The sequence below is a fragment of the Nipponia nippon genome, unplaced genomic scaffold (assembly GCF_047370975.1).
Source record: "Nipponia nippon isolate SJK-2023a ecotype South Korea unplaced genomic scaffold, ASM4737097v1 scaffold_2, whole genome shotgun sequence".
Taxonomy (NCBI): Eukaryota; Metazoa; Chordata; class Aves; order Pelecaniformes; family Threskiornithidae; genus Nipponia; species Nipponia nippon.
In genome coordinates this window covers 128637803-128660609 of record NW_028262336.1, presented here as the reverse complement: position 1 = coordinate 128660609, position 22807 = coordinate 128637803, and the positions used below count along the sequence as shown (strand labels likewise).

Below are 22807 nucleotides of genomic sequence, written 5' to 3'. Positions count from 1 at the left end.
CTGCCAGTCTCAGACGTGTTTTTTCCTTTTCTTCTCCATTTGCAAATCGCCCAAAGCATCCAGTGTTGCAGGGTCCACATGGATTTGATTATTCAGAAACTTAATTTGAGTCTTACACATGTAAGTCAATTCAAAACCGTTTGAAAGACCGATGGAAAGTATCGGTGCTTCAACAGCGCTGTCTTGTTTGAGTTTTTTACAGCACTGGCTCTTGTGGAGGTTTAATGCCATAAATGAACAAGTCAGACTTGCATTTTATTCTCTTCTTACTCCCTACTGTCTTCTCTCGCCCTACATCTGCTTTTGACAAATTGTAGGTATAGGTTTCCGAGGAAATTGGGAAAGGGAGTATATGATTATAAATTAGAAAAATTTTTCTTGTGGGAAAGCAGATGTAGCAAATGATGGTTTAAGGGGCTATGTAAAAAATATGTTATAGCTGGCTGGCACTCTCCATAATCTAATTTCTGGACTGATATAAAGAAGCGTGCATTCCATTTTTTTGTATTTAATAGGAAAGTCTTGGATTTTTTTTTTTTTTCTTTAATAGTAGGTTTGGGTATTTTACTTCCAGGATCCTACATTTCACTTACTGCCAGAAGTGTTCTGTTCTATTTTCTAAATCCCTGGTAGTAATTCTGGGTTTCAATTTAGTCTCATTGTAAACTAAGGTTGTTCTGGCAAATAAGACCGTAGGCATTTATTTCTCTTGTGAGAAGTAGCTGCAATATGTGACTGCTGTAATTAATTGATTTATTTAAGGCTTAAAATTCTGTACGTGAAAAATGCAGATGTGTCTGATAGAAGCAAATAGATATTTGGAGTGTATGATAGAACTACAAAATCATGTATCAAATGTCTAATAAAGTCGAGAGGCTTTCATTAATGTAAATATAAGCATATGTTAGCTTAATAGGCAGAACTGTCACACTCCAGCTTTCATTTTTTTTTAAAGATTGTAGTCAGGAATGAACTTGCTATATAAACTAGTAAATCACTAGTCTAATTCATGACCAAGAGGTCTATCTCAGTTGCAGGATACTGCGGTATGTCTTAAAGGAAAGTGCTTCAGCTGAACCTTCAAACGTTGCCTCGAACTTACTGCAAGCCGAAAAAGAGCACATGTGGTGTTGCAGCACATCCCCAAGTTGTAAAGTGAAGTTATGTTGGACCACTGCATTGTGCAGTCTTTGGTGTCAGGAAAACTGCTTGATCTTGCAAGCAAGACAAGGATGTTATTGCAAAGAAATCCTGTAATTGTGAAGAAGTCCAAAACTTGGCAACTTTTCTTTTTCTCCAAGTCGGTACCCACGTTGAATTGATCAGCAGAACACTGTATGCTAGAATTGTTTCAAGTCTTACAGCCGAGGTAGAAAGTGGGGCTTTTAGGGGAGAAGAGGAAATAGTTTTATTTCAGACTTGAAAAGCCTTGAAGAAATACCCCGAATAGCTTGTACTTCAGCAACTTGGGAACTAGCTAGTGAAGAGGAGAGATGTTGAATTTTTGCCTGCTGTTCTTCCCAGATCAATTAGGGATGCAGCTTTTGTTGGTCTTAGCTTACAGTACACGGCTAATGTTTTTGTATCTACCCCACTGTCTTTTGAACTTCCAAAGGAAGGGAGAGTATTTTGTTTCTTCTTAGTCTCCCCCATCTCAGAAAGCAGGTGATATGAGAATGCAAGCAGAACAACAGCTTCATGGATCTCCACCTCCAAAATATATTCTGGTGGTAAGGAATTTTAAGGTCTAGCTTTGCTTTTCAGTTCCTTCCCAGGCAGCGGCATGCAACTCACCTGATGTTGGACAATTGCACAGCAGCTCTCGGGGCCCCAAGCAACAGCAGTAAATCTGTCGCACTTAACGTTCGTATTACTCTGCTGCTGGCTGACAATGGCTGTGAGCTGCTGCGGAGACACCAGAACAGCCTGCAGACGCAGGATGACGACACTCTTGGCTAAGCTATCTCTTTAAAAAGGCTTTAGTTTCTGCTGTAACTGGCTTGGCTTTCCTGACTGCCGAAGGAAATTTGGTAGCAGGCCAGTGGCCTCTTCAAGCCCTGAATTAGCTCTTAAAGTGCTATGGAAGTGCTAATTTTAATAATAAATAATAAAAACCCCTCTTGGACAATCTAGGAAGAATCCTGCATTGGCTGATAGCACACAGATTATGCCATCGGTTGGCTCAGAGCTGTCAGTTACTAAACCAAGCCAGATTGTAGTGAAAGCACAAATTGTGCTAACTTTAGGCTGTGGCATTGGACTTGCATTCAGACTAGAAATGGAAACAGTATGCAGTCAATTAGCGTTGAAGTTTCTCTCCATTCATTATATATAAATTTTAATCCAGATTTATGGCCTCAACTTGCTGATCTCCATTCGTTGGTGCAATCATAATTGCCTCCACCAAACTCTGTCCTGTGCATGCAGAAATGATGGACGAAATTTCTCTGCTGATGTTCTTATGGCTTAGTTTGTGTTCCTGTTGGATGACCAAAGATTTCCGTGTGGGTGCGGTGGGGGCTTTTTTGGCTGGGGGAAAGGAGATTTCTGTTGATAGTTGCTGCTTTTGTGACATGAAGTCCCCAAAATTTGAATCTTGGAAGGCTTAACTTCGGATGTGGTCATGATCTTGCTGTTACCACTTTAAAGTTGTCGGAATAACAGTGAACATACTGGGATTGCAAGACAGAAAACTTACTGATACTGGTTGGCACAATGTAAATGACACTATTTGGCATTAAGGTCGCCAAGTTTAACTGTAGGGTTTTTTTTTATATTGCAAGAAATGCCTGGATGATATTTGGTTTAAAAGGAAAACTGTTTCTTATTAAAAACAAACTATTGCTGAATTATTTTGTATAGCGGTCTTTATAGGTTAGGACTACACCTTTAGATATAGATTCACCAAATTGAGCAAGTATCCTACGGTATGTACTGGTTTGAGAAGTCAGTCTGAAGAGATGTTTGTTCCTTATATTTGGGCACGGAGAGAAGAACTTGAAGCTGTTACAAAATTTGTAGGTGGTTAGCTGAGTGTCACTGTGAGGAACTCGCATGGCAAACAACCCTTCTAACAATTTATCAGTTTCATAAATACTTTTTTCAAAGAGTAGAACACTTTTCAGCAGTCAGATTTTGCTACCTGCATGGTGTGACGTGGCGACTTGTAGAATTTCTTTCTAAATCCCCTAACAGACTAAATCAAGAATGTTCTTCCAGTGTAAAATTAGATGAAAGTGAGAGAAAGGGAAATGTCACTCTGTTGTTACTCTTTACCTATAAGTTTTAGCTGTAGGTAAGGCTTTCTTATGTCTGGAAAGAAAATGTTCCACCCTTTTGGAAAGGGACAGGCTGGAAACTGTTGAAGTAGGAAACTTAGACCCTGCTGTATGATGTGAAAGTAAAGACGTAAATGACATTCAAGATGGTCAGCAAACTTTGGCTTTGACCTGCCTAACAGTATGTTACTTAGCCAACAGCCTCAAGATGTAATTGGGGAGGTAGGAGGTATAAGTAGTAATTCCTGCAAGGAAATAAGTGTTTCCAGGAGGTCTCAGGACTCCATTAGGGACGTGAGACTGAGCCCTTGGGTGACCCAGCACCCAGCACTGTTGGCCTCAGCAGTCTTTCCCCCTAGAAGCCTTTAGCAGCCAGCAGAGCCATGCGTTTGATATATGACTTAGGGTACAGCTACCCCCAAAGAGCTCCTAGGCTGTGTGCGCTATGCGCAGTCCGAGGAGCTCTCAAGAAACCAAAGGAATCACTTAGATTTTTGTTTGAAATTATACTATTACAGCAAGTGTCATTTAGGAGAAGCAGTGGTGTGAAGGAACTAAAGGTGTCTGACGTAAACGTATTCACTTAAGAGTTATAACATGTAAAAGTCCTAACTCGCAATGACCTTGTTTAATATTACTAGCACTGCTTGTTCCCTGTTGTCCATGTATAATCTCCTCTCCGTGTATTTGTTTGCTGGGCTAGGTGCTTTCGGCACTGTCCTCGCACTGAATAAACTCATCTGTAATGTGTGCTGTTGAGTTGAGATGGTGTGAGGAGGAGTAAGGCTTTGTGCTTCAATCATAGGATCATTAAGGTTGGAAAAGACCCTTAAGATCATCAAGTCCAACCGTTAACCTATCACTGCCAAGTCCGCCGCTAAACCATGTCCCGAAGCACCACATCTCCCCGGCTTTTAAATCCCTCCAGGGACGGGGACTCAGCCCCTGCCCTGGGCAGCCTGGGCCAGGGCCTGACAGCCCTTTGGGGAAGAAGTTTTTCCCAATACCCAACCCAAACCTGCCCTGGCGCAGCTTGAGGCCGTTCCCTCTCGTCCCATCGCTTGTTCCTGGGGAGAAGAGACCGACCCCCCCCCGGCTCCAGCCTCCTTTCAGGCAGTTGCAGAGAGCGATGAGGGCTCCCCTCAGCCTCCTCTTCTCCAGGCTGAGCCCCCCCAGCTCCCCCAGCCGCTCCTCCCCAGCCTTGGGCTCCAGCCCCTGCCCCAGCCTCGCTGCCCTGCTCTGGCCACGCTCCAGCCCCTCCATGGCCGCCTTGGGGTGAGGGGCCCAGCGCTGAGCACAGCATTCGAGGGGCGGCCTCCCCAGTGCCCAGCACAGGGGGACCATCCCTGCCCTGCTCCTGCTGGCCACACTAGTCCTGATACAGGCCAGGGTGCCATTGGCCTTCTTACTCATACTCGAAGCATGTAGCCTGGTTATCTTGGTCTAGCTGCATACAGACCATTAAAAACTGTTAGCCAGAAACTTCAAATAGTTACGCCTTAATTGCTTATAAATCTAGAAGAGATTAGGGAATGTAAAAGGAAGGAGCTGAGTAGCCTCTTCTATGTGCTCTAGTGCTTTCGTCCTTGGCTCACAGCAAATTCGTAGCCTTGCTTTAGTAAAATTAAGTGTTCTTATGAAGAGGTAGAGATTTTTAATTTTGGTGAAATGGAAATGATCATTAAAACATGCATTGAAGCAGGCCTGGTCTTTTCGTTATGTTTGCCTGGCAAAGCACTCATGTCATACAATAGGTTATCTGACCACATTTTTGCTGTTCCAACTAGACCTTGGTCGAGTTAGGTGTTTACCCCAGCAGCAAGGCTGCCTGAAGAATATCCTTACAAAAGGAGAAGCCATTAGTCGTGAAACTATGAATGGGAAAAGTAAGCCTGGATTTGCATGCCTTAAAAGACATAGTCTATGATGCCAGACCAGCTCTAATTTTTCCTAGTAAATATGATAATTTCTACTCCATGTTAATTCTAAAAAGATGTTAATGCCTCTCTTCAGACCTTTTTTTGCCATTGCTTTCCTCTGCCTGATTTTTTTCCGATAAATATGGCAAATAATCGGTTTTCCCTCTTCACCCTGAAGCCAGGGCTATTAATCAGAAACACCATCATCATCATAATCATCTTTTTCATGCTTCAAATGTGATTCAAGTGAGAAACCCATGTTTTTGTTACAGAAGGGCTCATAGCATATGTGGAGATACTCAAGGGTGGTTTGTGCTCTTGGCCTGGGTAGCTGTGTGTTATCTAAAGGATACTTGCACTTTTTTTTAAGCTGGCCTACGTTAACAACGGTCACGGTGCCTGTCGTGTATATCTGTCCTGTTGTTAACAGTGTTATAACTTAATTGTTACACGAGATCCCTATAATTACCTTCTCTCTCACACACGGCTTTGCCTTATCGGCATCTATTGAGTTTAACAAATGAAGAGGAGATTTGATACTTGATTGAATTTAGAGACTTGCTGGTTTGCTTTGGGCACTCATTTATAAACTGTGCAAATTATGATTCCTCTTCTAATGTTTCATTTGAAAATAGAAGCTGACAGTCCGGACTCATATTATTTCTGCTGGTTTTGAGACGGCTGGTGCATTCATCATTAGGACACGTGTGGGGAACCTTTAGTACAGCTGTAACTTCTCTTCTCCTTACAGGCTTCACAGAGCTCAGTGTGCAATTAAACAGACTCAGGTAACTGTTCAGAAAATAGGAAGGGAGATTGAAGAAAAGCTGAGATGTACATCTACAAGCAACGAACTGGTAAGTTTGGTTATTTAAAACCTTATTCTACAGGTTTGCTGAAGTATCTGGCTGATGTCTTGACCATAAGCTTGCTTTTTTAACACTTGAACTTGAAATCTTTATTTAAACCTGTCATGTCAAATGGGAACTCATCTGAGAAGCGTAAGGTAATGGATTTTAGAATTGTGCGTGTTACTCCGATGGACTAACAGATTGCTTATCCTATCTTTACCTTTATTTTGTATAATTGCTTTTATACTATAAAAGCATAAACATTGCACAGGGCATGGAAGAGGTTTATCAGGAAAACCAAACTTTTAATGATTTAGATAAATCTTGACAGGAACCTGTGGTGAATTTAGAGTGGGGTGAGCCTACTGGCTGTATCTTCTTGCACCCTGCTCCCTTTGGGCGAAGAGAATTAATGCAAAAGCTGTCACTGAAGTGACACGTTCATTTTAAGAAGGGATTGTATTAGACCTTGCAATAGCTTTTGACAGGTTGTTTTGCCTGTCCTCTTCCCCTCTCCAAAAAAGCGTACTGGCACTAGTTTCTACCTTCTGCCCAGAAAGGCTGAGCTCAGTTCCAGCAGTGAGTTGACAGAACAAGAGTGGCTTGTGGAGACTTCGTTGTGTTGGTACTCACCTGCCCGTGTCTGGTGCCTTGTGTAGGAAAGGGCAAACTTGTGACGTGAAGTTACTTTATTACTTTTAAGGTAGGTTCTGGGTTGAGAGTACTCAGCTCATTTCCAAAAGTGTCAAACTGGTTTAAGGGTTTGACAAAATGGAAAAATGGGAGTTTGTTTACCCGCTAATTACAGGGTTGCGTTGTAGACAAGGAAGCAAAGGCATCAGCTGCCTTAAGGGGCAATATAGCATCTCCTGTGAGTGACTCCAACTCTTGTCCCTCTATGCAAAGGCTTTTCCTTTATAAACATGTGTGAGCAAAACTATACGAACTAAAACCAAAAATGGCAATGATAGTATACCTGATGCAACTTCTTAGCAGCCACGACCTATGGTATAAGGAAATTATTACCTATTTTTTCTTTTCCTTTGTTTAATAGCGGAAACGCTTGTTGGGCTTCTATTCCTCTTTACAAATGTGTGAACTATAGTTTCATTCCTTAATATTGAGTCACGTTTCCTGCTGGAGTCTGGAACCGGAAGGCTGAGCATAGATGTGCAACTGAAGCAAATATGGAGGGAAGAGTTCAGCAAGAGCTGACTTTTTTCAGGCAGCTGGTGTTGAAGTAGCATTATCTCCATTAACTGCTTGAAGAAGTGAAAGCTGGCCGAGTTACACGAAGTGACAGTATCTGGTAGTACTTACACCAGACTTGCTCACAAGTATGCCTGACTGCCCCTCCAGATTTTGAACTCTGTCAGGGGTATGACAATTCTCTTTTCCGCTATGAATCTGTCTTCAGTTATTCTCAGCAAGTATCTGTTAAATATAGTAGGTATTCCTTCCTTAAAACAAAATGAAAAAACACTTACAATAGAAAATTCTGCTTTGCTATGCACATGGCAGCACAATTTCTTAGCAGAGACAGTGCATCAAAGAAAAAAACAGATTCTTTTTAAACAGAGGAATAGATTTAGAGTAGGTACAGGACAAAACCTAAACCTTTTAAAGAAGGGATCCTTCAAATATAATTGTGTGTAATGACGTAACTCGCTCCCCACTATGGGTTCTTTCCTTTTGTATCCTTTTTTTCTCGTCACCCTGAAGCTGGGAATTGGATCTAATAGTGCAGCTCAGACATCTCTAACCTTTTTCCAGCTCCCTGTCTCAATTTAGTATAGACTCCTCATTGCTCATCTTCCCTCTTGTTGCTGAAGCCTTTGCCGGGGAATGAAGGCTTGTCGTGCCACTAGCCCTCTGCTATTAGTCTCTGTACTTGTCCCATGGAAGCTTCCTCCCACCTCTTCTTCCTCTCTTAATTTCTGCCCTGGGCCAGGTTGCATCTCTGAGCACAGGAGAGGGGATGCATCCCATAGGAGGAGCAAGCACTGTGGGACACAGCTGAGTTTCTCTCCTTCCAAAGCAGCAAAACGATTAGGGTCTTTGGTAATCTATTGCCTGTTGTAATCTATGAGCTTAGCCGTTAGGACAAGACTAGTGTTTGCCAGACTTTTTCCCTTCCCTCCTATCACCCCTTTTACGGACCTGCTTGTGTGCAGAAAAACTTAATTTTTTTTTTTTTAAATCTATTTTTCTTCCAATAGAAAAAGGAGAGTGAATGTTTACAGTTGAAGATCCTGGTGCTACGTAATGAACTGGAGAGGCAGAAGAAGGCCCTTGGTCAAGAAGTAGCCTTGTTGCATAAGGAGAAAAATACTTTGCATGACAGAGGTAAGTGTGGAATTGTTACCGCTTCTATTGCGGATATTCACAATCTGCTGCTCAGAAGAGCAGTACCCTAGCTTATGCTCATGGCGACCAAAATGAAGGCGATGTTTTGGTTTTTGGTCTGGCTCTAATGTTTGTGCTTTTTCTTTATCTGAAGTTAGCAGCCAGATATAATCTCTTCACCATCTGTGCTATACTGAATTCTGGACAGCAGTTTCTGGTATCCAGCCTCTAAATAACTTCTTACTATGACACTTCTCTAAAGCAATCTTAAGTCTGTGCTTAATTAAAATTTTATGAGAAAATAAGAGCTGCACTGTAACGCAGTAAACAGTGGCTTGATGCATGCATGTTATAGTGTCATGTGGGATGTTATTGTACCTGTGATTAGGATCTCATTTTAAGTGTTAGAAGACAAAAATCCCTCTTAATAACTTATTACGTAAGTGAAAGGTGAAATGCTCAGTCTTCTCAGTATTTCATTTTACTGGGAAAGCGTCCTGTAGTAAAATGCTATATCACTGTCTCTCTGGAGCTCACCAAGCTACACGGATACTTGATCTTGTTGCAGGACTTTTTTGAGTCTAAAATAATTAGTTGCTACTAAAAATGAGGGTTTTGCCACTTACTTTATTCTGGTTATGCAAATATTGAGATGCCTTAACTGAATTACTCCACTACTGTGGACATGGGGGTAACAGGTGCTAGAGGAAAATGAAGTTTTGCTGGTGAATGGTGTATAGTGCATGAAGACAGGTGCTCCTGCTGCGCTGTCATTCCCCAGTTTGGCAGCATAACACGGAAAACGAGCATCGAAGAGTAAATGGAGGATTATAATATATACGCCATTATAATATATACCCCATGCAATGCTACAAGCTTGGGGAGGAGTAGCTGGAGAGCTGCCTGGTGGAAAAGGACCTGGGGGTGTTGGTCGACAGCTGCCTCAACATGAGCCAGCAGTGTGCCCAGGTGGCCAAGAGGGCCAATGGCATCCTGGCCTGTATCAGGACCAGTGTGGCCAGCAGGAGCAGGGCAGGGATGGTCCCCCTGTGCTGGGCACTGGGGAGGCCGCCCCTCGAATGCTGTGCTCAGCGCTGGGCCCCTCACCCCAAGGCGGCCATGGAGGGGCTGGAGCGTGGCCAGAGCAGGGCAGCGAGGCTGGGGCAGGGGCTGGAGCCCAAGGCTGGGGAGGAGCGGCTGGGGGAGCTGGGGGGGCTCAGCCTGGAGAAGAGGAGGCTGAGGGGAGCCCTCATCGCTCTCTGCAACTGCCTGAAAGGAGGCTGGAGCCGGGGGGGTCGGTCTCTTCTCCCCAGGAACAAGCGATGGGACGAGAGGGAACGGCCTCAAGCTGCGCCAGGGCAGGTTTGGGTTGGGTATTGGGAAAACCTTCTTCCCCGAAAGGGCTGTCAGGCCCTGGCCCAGGCTGCCCAGGGCAGGGGCTGAGTCCCCATCCCTGGAGGGATTTAAAAGCTGTGTAGACGTGGTGCTTGGGGACGTGGTTTAGTGGTGGCCTTGGCAGCGCTGGGTTAACGGTTGGACTTGATGATCTTAAGGGTCTTTTCCAACCTTAACGATTCTATGATTCTATGATTATTGCCAACATTTCTGTCAGTATCTACTTTTAAAACTTCAGATAACTAAGAAAATATTTGGTACTAATTTTTTTCATGTTGTTTAGAAAACGTGTTTGGGACTGAATACCAGAAACTTCAAGAGCATAACGAATCCCTGCATGAATTAAGAAAGGAATGCACTGCTAAGAGGTAAAAGGACCTATGCTTTTTCTTCAATTTGAACGGAAATACAGGGTTGAAAGTAGGCCATTTGAAGTGGGACTCCTGACACCAAATTCTTCCTGAAGTTGCCCCAAAACTTCTGTTAAGACATCTCTGCTACAATTTGTAGATATCTAAAGTGATAATTGACAGTGGCAAGTCTAGAAGAGAAGAAAACAGATGCTTGGTTGCATGTGTGGACTATGATAGGACTTTTGGATCTTTTTGGTGTAACACAGCTTTGTAATAATTGTCATAGTCAAAATATGCCTATAATATGAGCTACAACTGAAAACGAAAAGTTAGCTTTGTCTTCTGTATTTTTTTTTTCCATGTGGGATTACCTAGCTTTTTTGGGGAGGGGAGGTGGTACTTGGGAAGATGCAGAAGGGATACGAGGGCTTGATACCTTTACTTAAAGCTTTTGAAGAAACTAATAGTTTTGGGATCTCTTTCCCCGAAGAGAACTGTTTTTGAAGACAAATGCCCAGCAGACTATTCGATGCAAGCAATTGCTGTCGGAGCTATCCTATATCTACCCTATTGATCTGGTATGTTTTTAACATTCTAAAAATCTGCTTGATGTGAAATGAGCTTCCGATTTATTACACTACGAGCAAATATCATGTTTTATTTGTGATGAAACTTGCTCTTCACTCATGCTGTTTTTTCCAGCTTTTTCTTGGATTTTGTCCTTAGATTTCAAACCTCGTGGGGAGAAGACTTATGCCAGCATCTCTCAAATAGTCTCCACTATAAAAGTAGAATAGCTGTAGCTGTAATATAATGGATACTTTCCATTTTGTTTAGAATTATATAAAGTAACCCTGACAGTAGGCTATCTGAACTTTAACAGAGTGCACATAAACAGATATCAAAATATTGATCTCCAAAACTTTTTTTCTATAATGAATTGATTAAGATGAAGCTATTCCTTCTTTTAAAAACTTGCATTTATTTCTGAATTATATGAAATGTGGACTAAAACACTGTGTCAAAGTCACTCTGGATTTCATTGGATATTGAGTTTTTTCTTTACAAAAATGCTTTGTTGTCATTGGATTTTGTGCAGGTTTCTGTTTTCTGGATGCTGTTGTTCCATTCTCACTTTCCATTGTTGATTTTAAACTTACAGAATGATCAAAAGGATTACTTTGTTTGTGGAGTCAAGCTTCCTAATTCTGAAGACTTTCAAGGTAGCTGGATATTCTTAATTTAGTTGTTACAGTTGACACTGCTTCTAAACTTCATAAAATTAAGTAAACTGATAGCAATGGATCCAAATTTCTGACTAGACTAGAAGAAAACGTATGCATTATTTATTCCTACTTCCTAGCCAGTACAAAGGAAGTTACTATTGACTCTTAGAAAAGTATCTCTGTATTAGTATCATAGAATGCTCTGGGATGGAAGGGATCTTTAAAGGCCATCCAGTCCATCCCCCTGCCATGGGCAGGGACATCTTCAACCAGATCAGGTTGCTCAGAGCCCCGTCCAGCCTGGCCTTGAATGTTTCCAGGGATGGGGCATCTCCCACCGCTCTGGGCAACCCCTTCCAGTGTTTCACCACTCTCAGCGTGAAAATTTTTTTCCTTGTGTTCAGCCTAAATCTGCCCTCCTTTAGTTTAAAACCATCACCCCTTGTCCTTTTGCAGCAGGCCTTGCTAAAAAGTCTGTCCCCATCTTTCTTGTAGGCCCCCTTTAAGTATTGAAAGGCCGCAATCAGGTCTCCCCGCAGCCTCCTCCTCTCCAGGCTGAACCCCCCCAGCTCTCAGCCTGTCCTCCCAGCAGAGCTGTGCCACCCTCGCACCATTGCTGTGGCCTCCCCTGGCCCCGCTCCAACAGCTCCATGTCCTTCCCGTGCTGAGGACCCCCGAGCTGGACGCGGGGCTCCAGGGGGATCTCCCCAGAGCAGAGGGGCAGAATCCCCTCCCTCGCCCTGCTGGCCATGCTTCTTTTGATTCTATTCCATTTTGATTCTGTTCTATTCTAAGACTCAATACTGAAACACTGGAACAGGTTACCCAGAGAGGCTGTGGAGTCTCCATCCTTGGGGATGCTCAGAACCCAACTGGACACAGTCCTGGGCAACCTGCTGTAGCTGCCCCTGCTCTGAGCAGAGCTGCCTTCCAAACCTACTGATTCTGGAAAACGTTTGTGTCTGACCTAAAATTCCATTGTGGCTGCTTTCAGTCCATAACTCACAATGGGGCAATGTGCACGAATCCCCATTCAGTTTGCTGTAGTTGCTGGGGAACTTATCAGTGAGATACCTTGCATAAGTAAGACTTTAAAGCTGCCTGACAGTATGGAGTTTTTTACAAGTCAGCTTCTACTTTAATGGTCTACAGTCATCGTGTTGCAGAAGCAAATATATAATATACCTGTCCATATAACAGTTGTACAGGTAACTGCATGTATTCATCTGCAAATGTTTGACATGAATCAAACTTCATTAAAATCCCCTTGAGAATTTCTTGCTCCCAGTGGTTGCTCACTCTGCAAGGCATGTGGTTTCTTGGGCCTCCCAGAAACCTCTATCAGTTGTCTAACTCTTTAAATCCATCCCAGAGGTCTTAACTTGGGCTAACAACCTGTATATTGGATGCTAGAATAATGGAGGAATAAACTTTAAAGCAAATTAATTTGTCAGAATGATAAAAATCAGTCTGTTGCTTTGTTTCCTGATTGCACTAAATGTGGTAATGAACTCAGTTGGTAATTCTTGAGAAATCAGTGGCATGCATCTTTTGGCCCATTTTCAGTTTACTGGTATTAATTCCTTACAAAAGAATTAGTAATTCTTTTTATAAAGATCTCTAGAAATATTGTATTACGAGGAAGAAGTACTAAGCATTCAACTTAGTGAAATATGCGGTTAAATTTGAACACCAGCTGTCTGACATGTATCTTATTTCAGACACTTAGCAGATTTGAAAAAAAAATCAGGCATCTGAAGGATCAAAAAAATTTTATTCCCTAAAAACACAGTTTTGCTGCCAATGTTCAACACTTTTTACAAAATCGTTTTTGAAAGGAGCGTAACTTTGAAATCCATGTATCGTGTCGTGTTCTAATAAAGCTCAGTAGGATTTCATAGTTGTTGTTGAACATCATTATAAGCTTTCGTAGAAGGTCCTCGAGTTGATTTCACAGGACTCCCTTGTGCCTTGGAAGGGATGACTCTGTCATGTTTTGTATTGGTGTGTTCGCTTACAAAGAAGAAAAATAGAGAAAAACAGAAAGGAAAAACCCTTACATGGCTAAAGGATGTAATTCGAATCTCAAGACCTGTGTGTATTCCCAGCAGGTGAAGCTTTAAGGTTGAAACCTTAAATGTCAAATTGAAAATGATGCTTTAAAACAATGGGTTAATCTAAGTTCTTCCAGTTATTGGCAGAGAACAGAGTTCGTACCCTGGGGTCGGTGTCTCTCCAACTGATCTCACTAATGAATAAAGTTCTGGAGGAATGCAGCTTTTCCCTGACCCCGGCCATACATGTCAGCTACATCTAGAGAAATGCAAGAAAGTTTAAGACTTGAATTTTGTCTTGGGAATTTTGTTTCACTTTTTCCATCTCTTCTTTACCCTCCCCCACCCACCCAAATGTTGAGAAGAGTAACTTTTAGCTTTGAAAGTGTAAAATTGGAAGGAGAGCAAGCCATCACCCGTTTTACATTGCCCTTTAGTGAAATAGTGAACTGCAAACAATTGTAAAGCAGTCTAAATTTGTTTCAGGCTTGCATCTGTTCTTAAGTTATAGCTTCTGATAGCTTCATTAATTATATCATTCCCTAAGCAGTAAGGATGAACTTGTGCTGAGCCTGCAGTGAGATCCAATTGATTAAAACCGGAATCTTTTTGTTATTGACAGCAAAAGATGACGGAAGCATTGCTGTTGCCCTGGGCTACACCGCTCACTTGGTGTCAATGATATCCTACTTCTTACAAGTGCCACTCAGGTATCCCATAATTCACAAGGGCTCCCGGTCTACAATCAAAGATAATATCAATGACAAACTGACGGAAAAAGAGCGAGAGTAAGTATGCTGTAAATATACTTATGTACTTTCTTCAAAACAACAGATCACCAAGAACAAAAAAAAAAAACTTGAACGGTTTTGGGTAGTCTGAAGTGACGCGGAGTTTGAAGTTACTTGTGACTGCTTTCAGTAGCCGTGGGACAGTCATCTGAGCTTTTCCTGTTGGAAACCACATTGGAAACATTGTTTTTCATGTTGGAAACCACTTCCCCAGGGAATTGGTTGAGTCTCCATCCCTAGAGGTATTTAAAAGACGGGTAGACGTGGTGCTCGAGGACATGGTTTAGTGGTGGGTTTGGCAGTGGTAGGGTAACGGTTGGACTCGATGATCTTAAGGGTCTTTTCCAACCTAACGATTCTGTGATTCTATGAATTCTGTGATCTAATAGAGTAGTTCAGCTTTGCCATTCTAGGTCTGTTGGTGTGCATATACTATTGATTGGGCTTCTAATAGTGCTAGAAAATCTTAGTGTGTCTTATAGGTATGTTTTGGCTGGTGACTGGAAAACTTGCCTTTCATGTTTTGCTACTGGCTGTGGGAATAAACTGCAGATAGCAAGCGTAGCTGCACTGAGGAGTTACTGCCAGTGCTGGAGTAGTGGTTGATAAACATGAGAAAATAAATAGCTTGCTTTAACGCAGAGGATTTTAATCAATTGAAAAAGAGCACTGTAAACTGTTATCTACTATAAATCAACTTAATATTCAATGAAGAGTTTTTCATTTGTTCTGCAATCATTGTCTTTAAACATGCAGCTATACTATTGTTATTGTTGTGCTACTAGGAAACTATCTTGCTGTCCTTAAATTCACTCTCTGAATGCCTTCTCCTGCATTTTGGCACATTGCCTATTTTCCCACTGTCTTTGCACCTGTGTGCTCTAATACGAAAATAGTGGCAATTATTGGTTAAGCTTCACTTTGTAGCCTGCAACCACAGAGCTCGAAGGAATGCAGCGCTGACCAGCTGCGGGAGGCCAGCTGCTCCGCTCTGATCCTGTGCGTGTGTGGATGGCTGCAAAGTCAGGCTTGCAGCGCCAGTAACTTTGTTTTTTCCATATGCAGGGTTTGAAAAGGGAGCAAAGAAAATGGCTGAGGCGAAATGAATTTCTGGAAAGTACTGTCTCTATTGACATGAAGCCTGTCAAAAAAAAAAAAACAAAAACCAAACCCCCAAAAACTTTTCTCTTCGGAAGTATGCAATCAAAGTATTATATTTTAACACTAATTCCTAATAGACCAACTCAAGATGGAAGGCTTTTATTGTGCATAGTTGAGAGTACTGGGATGCTTGGAAGTGTCTGATTTCTCTTTGAAGCTCAGTGACTTTTGGCAGGGCAGCAGAGGTACCTTGCCTTAAGGGTTAAACTCACCGAGATCTTCCTGGTTTGACACAATAAAATATGACTATGTAATTATGTCTTGCAAATTAATTTTGATACCATTTTAATAACTTGTCCAAGCACTTCCTAGGTAACTTAACAGAACATTAATCTGGTTTGCTTCAGTTTAGTTCTCTAGGCATATGGTCATACTCCTTCCTGTACATCGCTTTCAGAAGGGTAGCAAACGAGCACATTTATATCTGGAAAACAAATTTCTGAGGAGTAGAGCTGCCTGTGTGTGGGTGTATAAAGATTAAACCCATTTCCTGTTGTCCGAGACAGATTGGAAGGTTTAGTCCTTCAGGCTATAGCCTTCCAAACCCTCATGACTTAATACTTTATTTCACAACAGATTTTTGAAAAGGAGAAAGTTTAGCTAAGTATATGAATCCCTGTTGGGCCATTTACCTGTGTTCTGCAAGATTTTTTCAGGATTAGCTCCTGCCTGAGATCTTGTCTTCCCAGCTATTGGAGAGTCAATCCTACCAACTCTCAAAGGACTTCAGTTGCTCTAGAAAACCTCAAATGTCTTAACTTGCAGTTTTCTTTCTAAACTAATAGCTCGTGTTTCTCACCTGCTCCTAACTGAATTGAGCATAGTAATTAACGTGCATTATTAAATTTCTTTGTTTCAGTCACCTGTCCTTTAGCAGCTTTTCAAACTCCAACATAAACTGTTGAGTAATTACAGTAAGGTTTTCTCTGTACTCAATCTTTACTATAACACATAGCATCGTGATTATTGACTAGGTTAAACATTTTACTTGGCTTCGTACTTTTTTTTTGGACTGCAGTGTTGCCCTGAGATCCATATTAAGAGCTTCTAAAAATCGTGCACTGGGGGCATAGCTGATGTTTCCATTTGAGAGCAATTTCACAAGTACACGTGTTTGTTTTTAATGTTATGCTGTATAAATGTGTTACTTCACTTTCAAGTTTCTTTACCAGCTTTGTAAAGCACTTACTATAAGCTGGTTAAATATTTTGAGAGCTTTCAGAATGTAAGTTACATTTGGGAAATACTTTATCTGCTTCAGATTTGGTTACTTGGATGATCCAAGTCACTTAAATCTCAAGGTTCTCGTAGAAGTATTCAATTTTGTCTGCTGCAATTACTGTTAGATTGGAACTTGAGAGCGTACGAAAGAAGTAGGAGGCTGCGGTGAGAACGTAGCACATGTCTGGCCACATTACTGAAGGCAGAATGAGCTACAGACTACCTGTAAGTGGCACACAATATATGGTCAGCTTTGTAACTGTAGATATATTAGTTTTTATAATCTATTCAGTAACTGTTCCCTTCTTGTATTCCGTAAAATCGTTTTGATACTACTAAAAGGCTGCAAGTTGTTTTTTTTTTTTTCCCCATAAATATACTTTTATGACTACCTGAACCACAAAGCTAAGGTAAGAATATACTTTTCACAAAATATCTCATTAAGGCACTTCTTCAGTGGTCCATTTCAACATCTCCAGAGTGCATCAAATATGTAGGAAGAAAGAGTACCATTCCTCAGAAGTTCTGGAGTCTGAAAGATCTCCAAGCAAATGATGGGTATACAACTCCCAAATTTAAGCTACTTAGGCCAGCAGTGTGTTCCTCACTCCAGTGACAAACATACATGGTTGCTGAATAAACCACCTAAATTCCTTGGCACTGTTCTTGTGGAACTGAAACCTAGCACTTCATTGCACTCTCATAAACATAGCAAGAATGCCGAGATTAAACTATTTATGATATGTTCTGACACTGTTTGTCAAGCCCTGCATCTAATGCTTCTGTTAGTCTGCTCCCAGATTTTTAAATAAAGAATAGCTCCCAGTTTAGAGCAAAATAAGGATTGTTATGTCTGGGGTGAGACATACTTTGTGAAATTGCCTGTGTTGGTGTTGCTGCTGTTGTCGTCATTTTTTAGATAGTCTTTAGTTCTCTTCTTTGAATGCAGATACAAGCTAAACATCTCGCAAAATAAATGGCCGCGTTTTTCTGTCTGGAAGCTGCTGAATCTTTTGAAATCATATCAGTCTCCTTGTTAGTTTTAAAGTAAGTACAGTATGGCACACTTAGGCCATCTGTTTGGGAGTCCTTTGGCATCTCTGTTGACTCAAAGCTATGCTGGGTTGTTACTTTTTATAATTGAAACTTCACATGACACTTCTACAACCTGCCAGTTGAATATTTAAGCATAGAATACTTGTTTAATCAAATCACATTCGTCAGCTTGGAAATATGTATCCTCCCCTAAGAAAAATGACATTCTTTGGAGTTTAATCACCTTTCTGGTACCCTACACATGTTTGGACAAGTGAAATGCGCATTCAGAGAAATTATTTCTGTTGTATTTTTGCATTCTCATTCATACTGTGTCTTTTAAAATATTTTCAAGAACTCTTACGTCCCTGCTAGGTAATTTGGAAACGAGAATGGTTTCAAGAAATGGTTTTGCTAATGTTGTTTCTCTGTAGTAATAGTAACGAGAAATCAAATAGTACATGCAGTCTGTTCTGGCTCATGCTACACCTTCTTCCCACCAAAATGTGTTAAGGGGAGGATTAGAAAACTAGCAATAGTAAGAAAGTAACCGCCTCCAAGTCATATCTCAGGTTAGGGGGAAAAAATGAAGGGGTAGAATACATGATCTAAAAAGGTTTTCTATTTAAAAGGCAAAAAGACCATCGTAGTTTTCAAGCATAGCTTGAAAGTCACATACAGCACGTACACGCATTTCAGAGTTGTCTGATCTCGAAGAAGTGCTATTTTTTTTTCGTGTTGTGTGTTTAAATATTGAACTTGTTGCCACTTAATGTTTTAAAGGTCAAAAATTATATATAAAGTTTAAAAATAAAATAAAAAAACCCAAACAGGTCCTAGACAGTCATGGAAGAAGCCTGATTTAGTTTGGTGTATTTTTTGCAGGAATACTTGGCATTAGCTGATCTGAGATAACAGTAAACTACTGTAAAGGTTTCCTTGACATTTTATAGTTTATAGAAAGATTTAAGGTCTTCTCTTCCACTCTGCTTGACAAATACAGACACCAGCAGGCCGAAGGATGCACAAACAGCTGCGATGCAGTCTTGGGCACTTGCAGTCAAAGGCATCTGACATCTTTGCAGTTATGTTTTATGACTTTTATGTACTTCAGGAACCAAACAGTTGTATGAAATGGCATGAGGAGGAGTGAAATTGAGCATGCTGCGATGGCTTTCTAAATTATGCTACGTCTTGTCCTGGCTGAACACCTTCTGTTGCCACTAAACATAGGAAATGTCTGTCTACTCTCTCCTCGCAGAAAACAGGATCAAAATTGTACGCTGTGTCTGCAGCTAGAAGTGATCAGTCTGATCCTGAAGTAATCTCCTGGAAATTCTTTCTGTGATGTGGAGTTATACCTCAAAATAGGGTAGATTCAGACTAGATATAAGGAAGAAATTTTTTACGTTAAGGGTAGTGAAATACTGGAACGGGTTGCCCAGAGAGGTGGGAGATGCCCCATCCTTGGAAACATTCAAGGCCAGGCTGGATGGGGCTGTGAGCAACCTGATCTGGTTGAAGATGTCCCTGCCTATGTCAGGGGGGGATGGACTGGATGGGCTTTAAAGGCCCCTTCTGTCCCAAAGCATTCTGTGATTCTATGGAAATTGTCTTTTTCTAGAGCTCAGCTTCATCGTTATTGAGAATTTGAAGCATGCCAGAAGATTGTAATTATTAGTCAGTTTTTATCTTGATGTTTGATGTAGGTAGGGGTTCTAGAAGCAGCTGTTTTGAACCAGGGTTGTGATGATCTGCTAGCATCAGACCTGATCTGGAAACAAAGTCTGAGTGCATCCGACCTCTTGTATCACAGAGGCATTGCAGTGCTCGAATTTAGTTGTAATTCTCTGGGAGCCAGACACTTAAAGACCAGTTTCATTTCATTGCTGTAGCCCATGTGGGAAGTGCAAAGGTATGAATAATAAAAACCAGGTCATCTTGCACTGGGATAAGGCAGTCTTGTAGCAACTGAGGAGCGTATCAAGCATGAAACGCAGCTGCCCTTGTTGGATCTTCAGCATACTTCTGGATTCCCTATGGATGTAAAGCCATGAGTGAGTTTATCCCGATACAGCCTCTGTAGAGGGAAAGCTGAGATGGAAGCGTGGGGCCAAGGGGCTGCAGCACAGTGTGTGGTGAATGTTAACGTATCTGCGTGGCTTGTTGATTGAGTCTTGAATTCAGCCCAGCAGGTTGGTTTACCCCAGTTTGGGTGGCTTTTAATTAGTTTAGGGAGCCAAATTTCAGGGAAGTGGAAAAGTTGAGTAAGTTGGGCCAGGTGCGCTTTTAATCTGCACACGTTCAGGCAGTTAATTTGATGTGTCGGTGTTGTATTTGCACTCATTTTTGCACTCATTTGTACTCGTTTGCACTGATAAAGAAAACTTCCGTTACCTTGTGTGTGGTTCACACAGCGTTAACTCATGCAATCTGAGTTACTGACAGCGTAAGTTCTGATGTAAAAAGTTTCACTTCTCAGGCCTGTGAGTAAAGCAAAGGTGGTATCAAAGCTAGTTCTGCTATAAGTCTGCTTCCAAATTACCTTTCTCAATGTGTTCCAAGTCTTTTTAAGTGTGACAGGGTGGATTAGCAAATAAGCGGAGATCAGTGTGGCTGAGCAGGCAAGTGGATAATTTTGGAGTATTTGGAAAACACTTTTGAATGAGCTTAGTCTAAACGTGGTCCTCACTACTGTGGCCTTGCTCCTGTTTCGAAGAAGGGGAAAATCAGAGTTTCAGCTGTAGTAGACTTACTAGAACTGAAGGTGGTTTGGTTATTGCTTTGTGCCTGGTAACAGATAAGCCACTTGCAACAAAGCAGTCTGAAAAATCGTGACACAAGCAAGTGAAGAATAACTTTTCACCGACATTAACATCTTCCCACTCAATCGAGAAGTCTTAAGTCATATCTGGTACTTCGGCTGAGATAATAAAGTGGCAGCTTTGGGAAGAAATCTTGGCAAACTTAAATCAGATGGAGGGAGATGGTTTGTTGAGAAATCTAATAGCTGTCAAAGCAAAGTTGATTCTTTGTGGTAGATTGAGTGTGTGTTAAGTGTTCAACTCTATTGCTCAAAGAATGCTTTTTGCCATGAACTTATCCTGAACCGTATTTTTATGTTCCACATTCTTGGGGTTATTTAGCTAGAATCCAGGCTTATTTTATTCTTGATCACCAAAATAATGCTTTTGCCTTCATTGGGTCAGCAAATATTACTGTGCATAGATTAAGAATTAGATCAGGTGTTCTTTAATGAATTTACATACTGTTAATGCTGTTTCTGGGAACTAGAAGCTTTTATATGCTCCTGGCCAGTCTGAGAAAGCAGCTTTTGTTTACTGCAGTAGATGAGACCACTGACCCCAGATATCTACAGCTGAGACATGTTTCTGTGAAGACATACTAGTCTTAATTTACTCCCATTGGAACACTAGACTCCTGATGAGATTATTTTTCAAAACATTACTTCATTTTTCAATAAGCAGGGACTTGACCTGTGTAAAGTGTCCTCTCGTTAAAAACGATCCTTCAGTGGCAGGGAGATTTAAAGTTCCGATAATGAGGCTGGCTGCTCTGTCCTTACAGATAGTCCTTGCGTCGCGATATCCGTCACAGCGTGTGTGCAGCAAGCCTTCAATTCAAGCTGAAATACGTCACGGAAATGCACGATCGACAAAAAGGCATCAGTGTCACTTCTTCTGGGGATTGCTAGCTGTATTTTTGGGGTGTTTGAATGCGTTATTTGCTGAACTAGTAGAATGATAGCCTCTTGTAGAAATTGGTGACTGTCTTATCAAGAACTGCCTGACGTTCGTAATCTGGGTCTTCGCTGTCTTTTCCCGTATACAGCCTGTACATATTGAAGCTATTGTACATTCTCCAAGAGCAAGGTCACAGCAGTTACGCTTCTTAATAGAAAGATGGCAGTGCTTCTGCTTTCGATTATCTTCTTGTTGAGCTATTCAGATAGGCATTTTGAAAATACATTTTGTAACGTTAAACTGCCGAATATGTTTTCCTTTCCCAGTAAACTAATTATCCTTGTATTGTGTAAAGCTTGAATGAGGATATGCTTTTTTCCTTTGGCAGTCTGTATTTTTGTCATCAAGTTTGTTTTACAAGTATAGCTTTTTCTCTCAAGTAGAAACTAAAAACCATATAGTAATCAAATCTGAACTCACTCGTAATTTGTGATTCATATTCATGTCTTAATCCCATCTCTAGCAAAGCAAAGTGCACGCTTGTAATCCTTTTTTCTGCCTTTTCATTTGTTTTCAGTTTTGCTCGCCAGGTAGGGGTCTTACTTTTTCATTTAAAACTTTTCCAGTCATGCTGAATGTTGGCAGACTAGTTAGCTGTTCCTGGTAGGCTAGTGGTCACCCTAAGGTCAGTTTGTAGCCTCCACCATCAACTGGTAGCTTGATCTAAGAAGGATCTGAAGTGCTCTGCATTGCATCTCCATAACTGAGAAGTCTGGTGGTGAAGGCAGTTTCATGCTATTGCATTTTAGTTGTTTTCCTTCCAACAAGCACACTCGGTTGCTTGGGTCTGCTACTTAAGATCTGTGCCAGTCTGCTTTGAAGCTGATATAACTGTGGTGCAGCTTAGCTGAGAAGGAAACAGGTTTTGAAGCTGTCCAGCCAAAGCTTCTTCTGCCTTGGTCTGCTGGTGAAGGGCTAAGAGGTTGGACTGCTGGGTATTTTGGTGCCTGTGGCTCTTCAGCAGCCTGCTTTTCCTAATACTTGATTCAAAGTGTCCTGGGGAATAGTGGTTTTAAGAGGACAATGGTCGTCCTTCTCACTTACAAGGCTTTCAAGGTTTGCTTTCTTCTGGTTGAGAAAAGTCCCAGTACTTTTAAATAGCGCAAGCTTTCTCCTCTGGATGCAACATTCCTTTCCAGTGAGCAAACAGGCTGTGGTTAGGTCGGAGGGAAAACACCAGCTCCTTCCTCCCCTGCCTGCCCCCCTCACAGCCCCCCAAAAGGGGCTGAGGGTGAAATAACTCAAACTTCAGTAAATATTTAAACCTTGTTCTTGTACACTCCTCATACTTCAGTCATATCAAGCAAGAGCTTGTGACTTTTTCAGGTCATTAGCTTATCTGGATTGGGCTATTTAGTTCTATCCTCGTATAGGATGTCCTATCCATGGGCTTAAGCTTGAAATTAATAATTT

At 41.5% G+C, this 22807-nt stretch overlaps 1 protein-coding gene across 5 annotated transcripts in view; it reads left to right on the top strand.

Moving 5' to 3' along the window:
- Positions 1 to 22807, top strand: part of UVRAG (UV radiation resistance associated) — a 102668-nt gene that overhangs the window by 38686 nt on the left and 41175 nt on the right. For all 5 annotated transcript variants that reach the window (XM_087758122.1, XM_087758119.1, XM_087758121.1 and 2 more), the window contains 6 exons: positions 5949 to 6054; positions 8268 to 8394; positions 10073 to 10157; positions 10633 to 10720; positions 11305 to 11365; positions 14045 to 14210. In XM_087758122.1, the coding sequence (XP_087614248.1) occupies positions 5949 to 6054; positions 8268 to 8394; positions 10073 to 10157; positions 10633 to 10720; positions 11305 to 11365; positions 14045 to 14210 (633 nt within the window). The remainder of the gene's footprint in view (positions 1 to 5948; positions 6055 to 8267; positions 8395 to 10072; positions 10158 to 10632; positions 10721 to 11304; positions 11366 to 14044; positions 14211 to 22807) is intronic.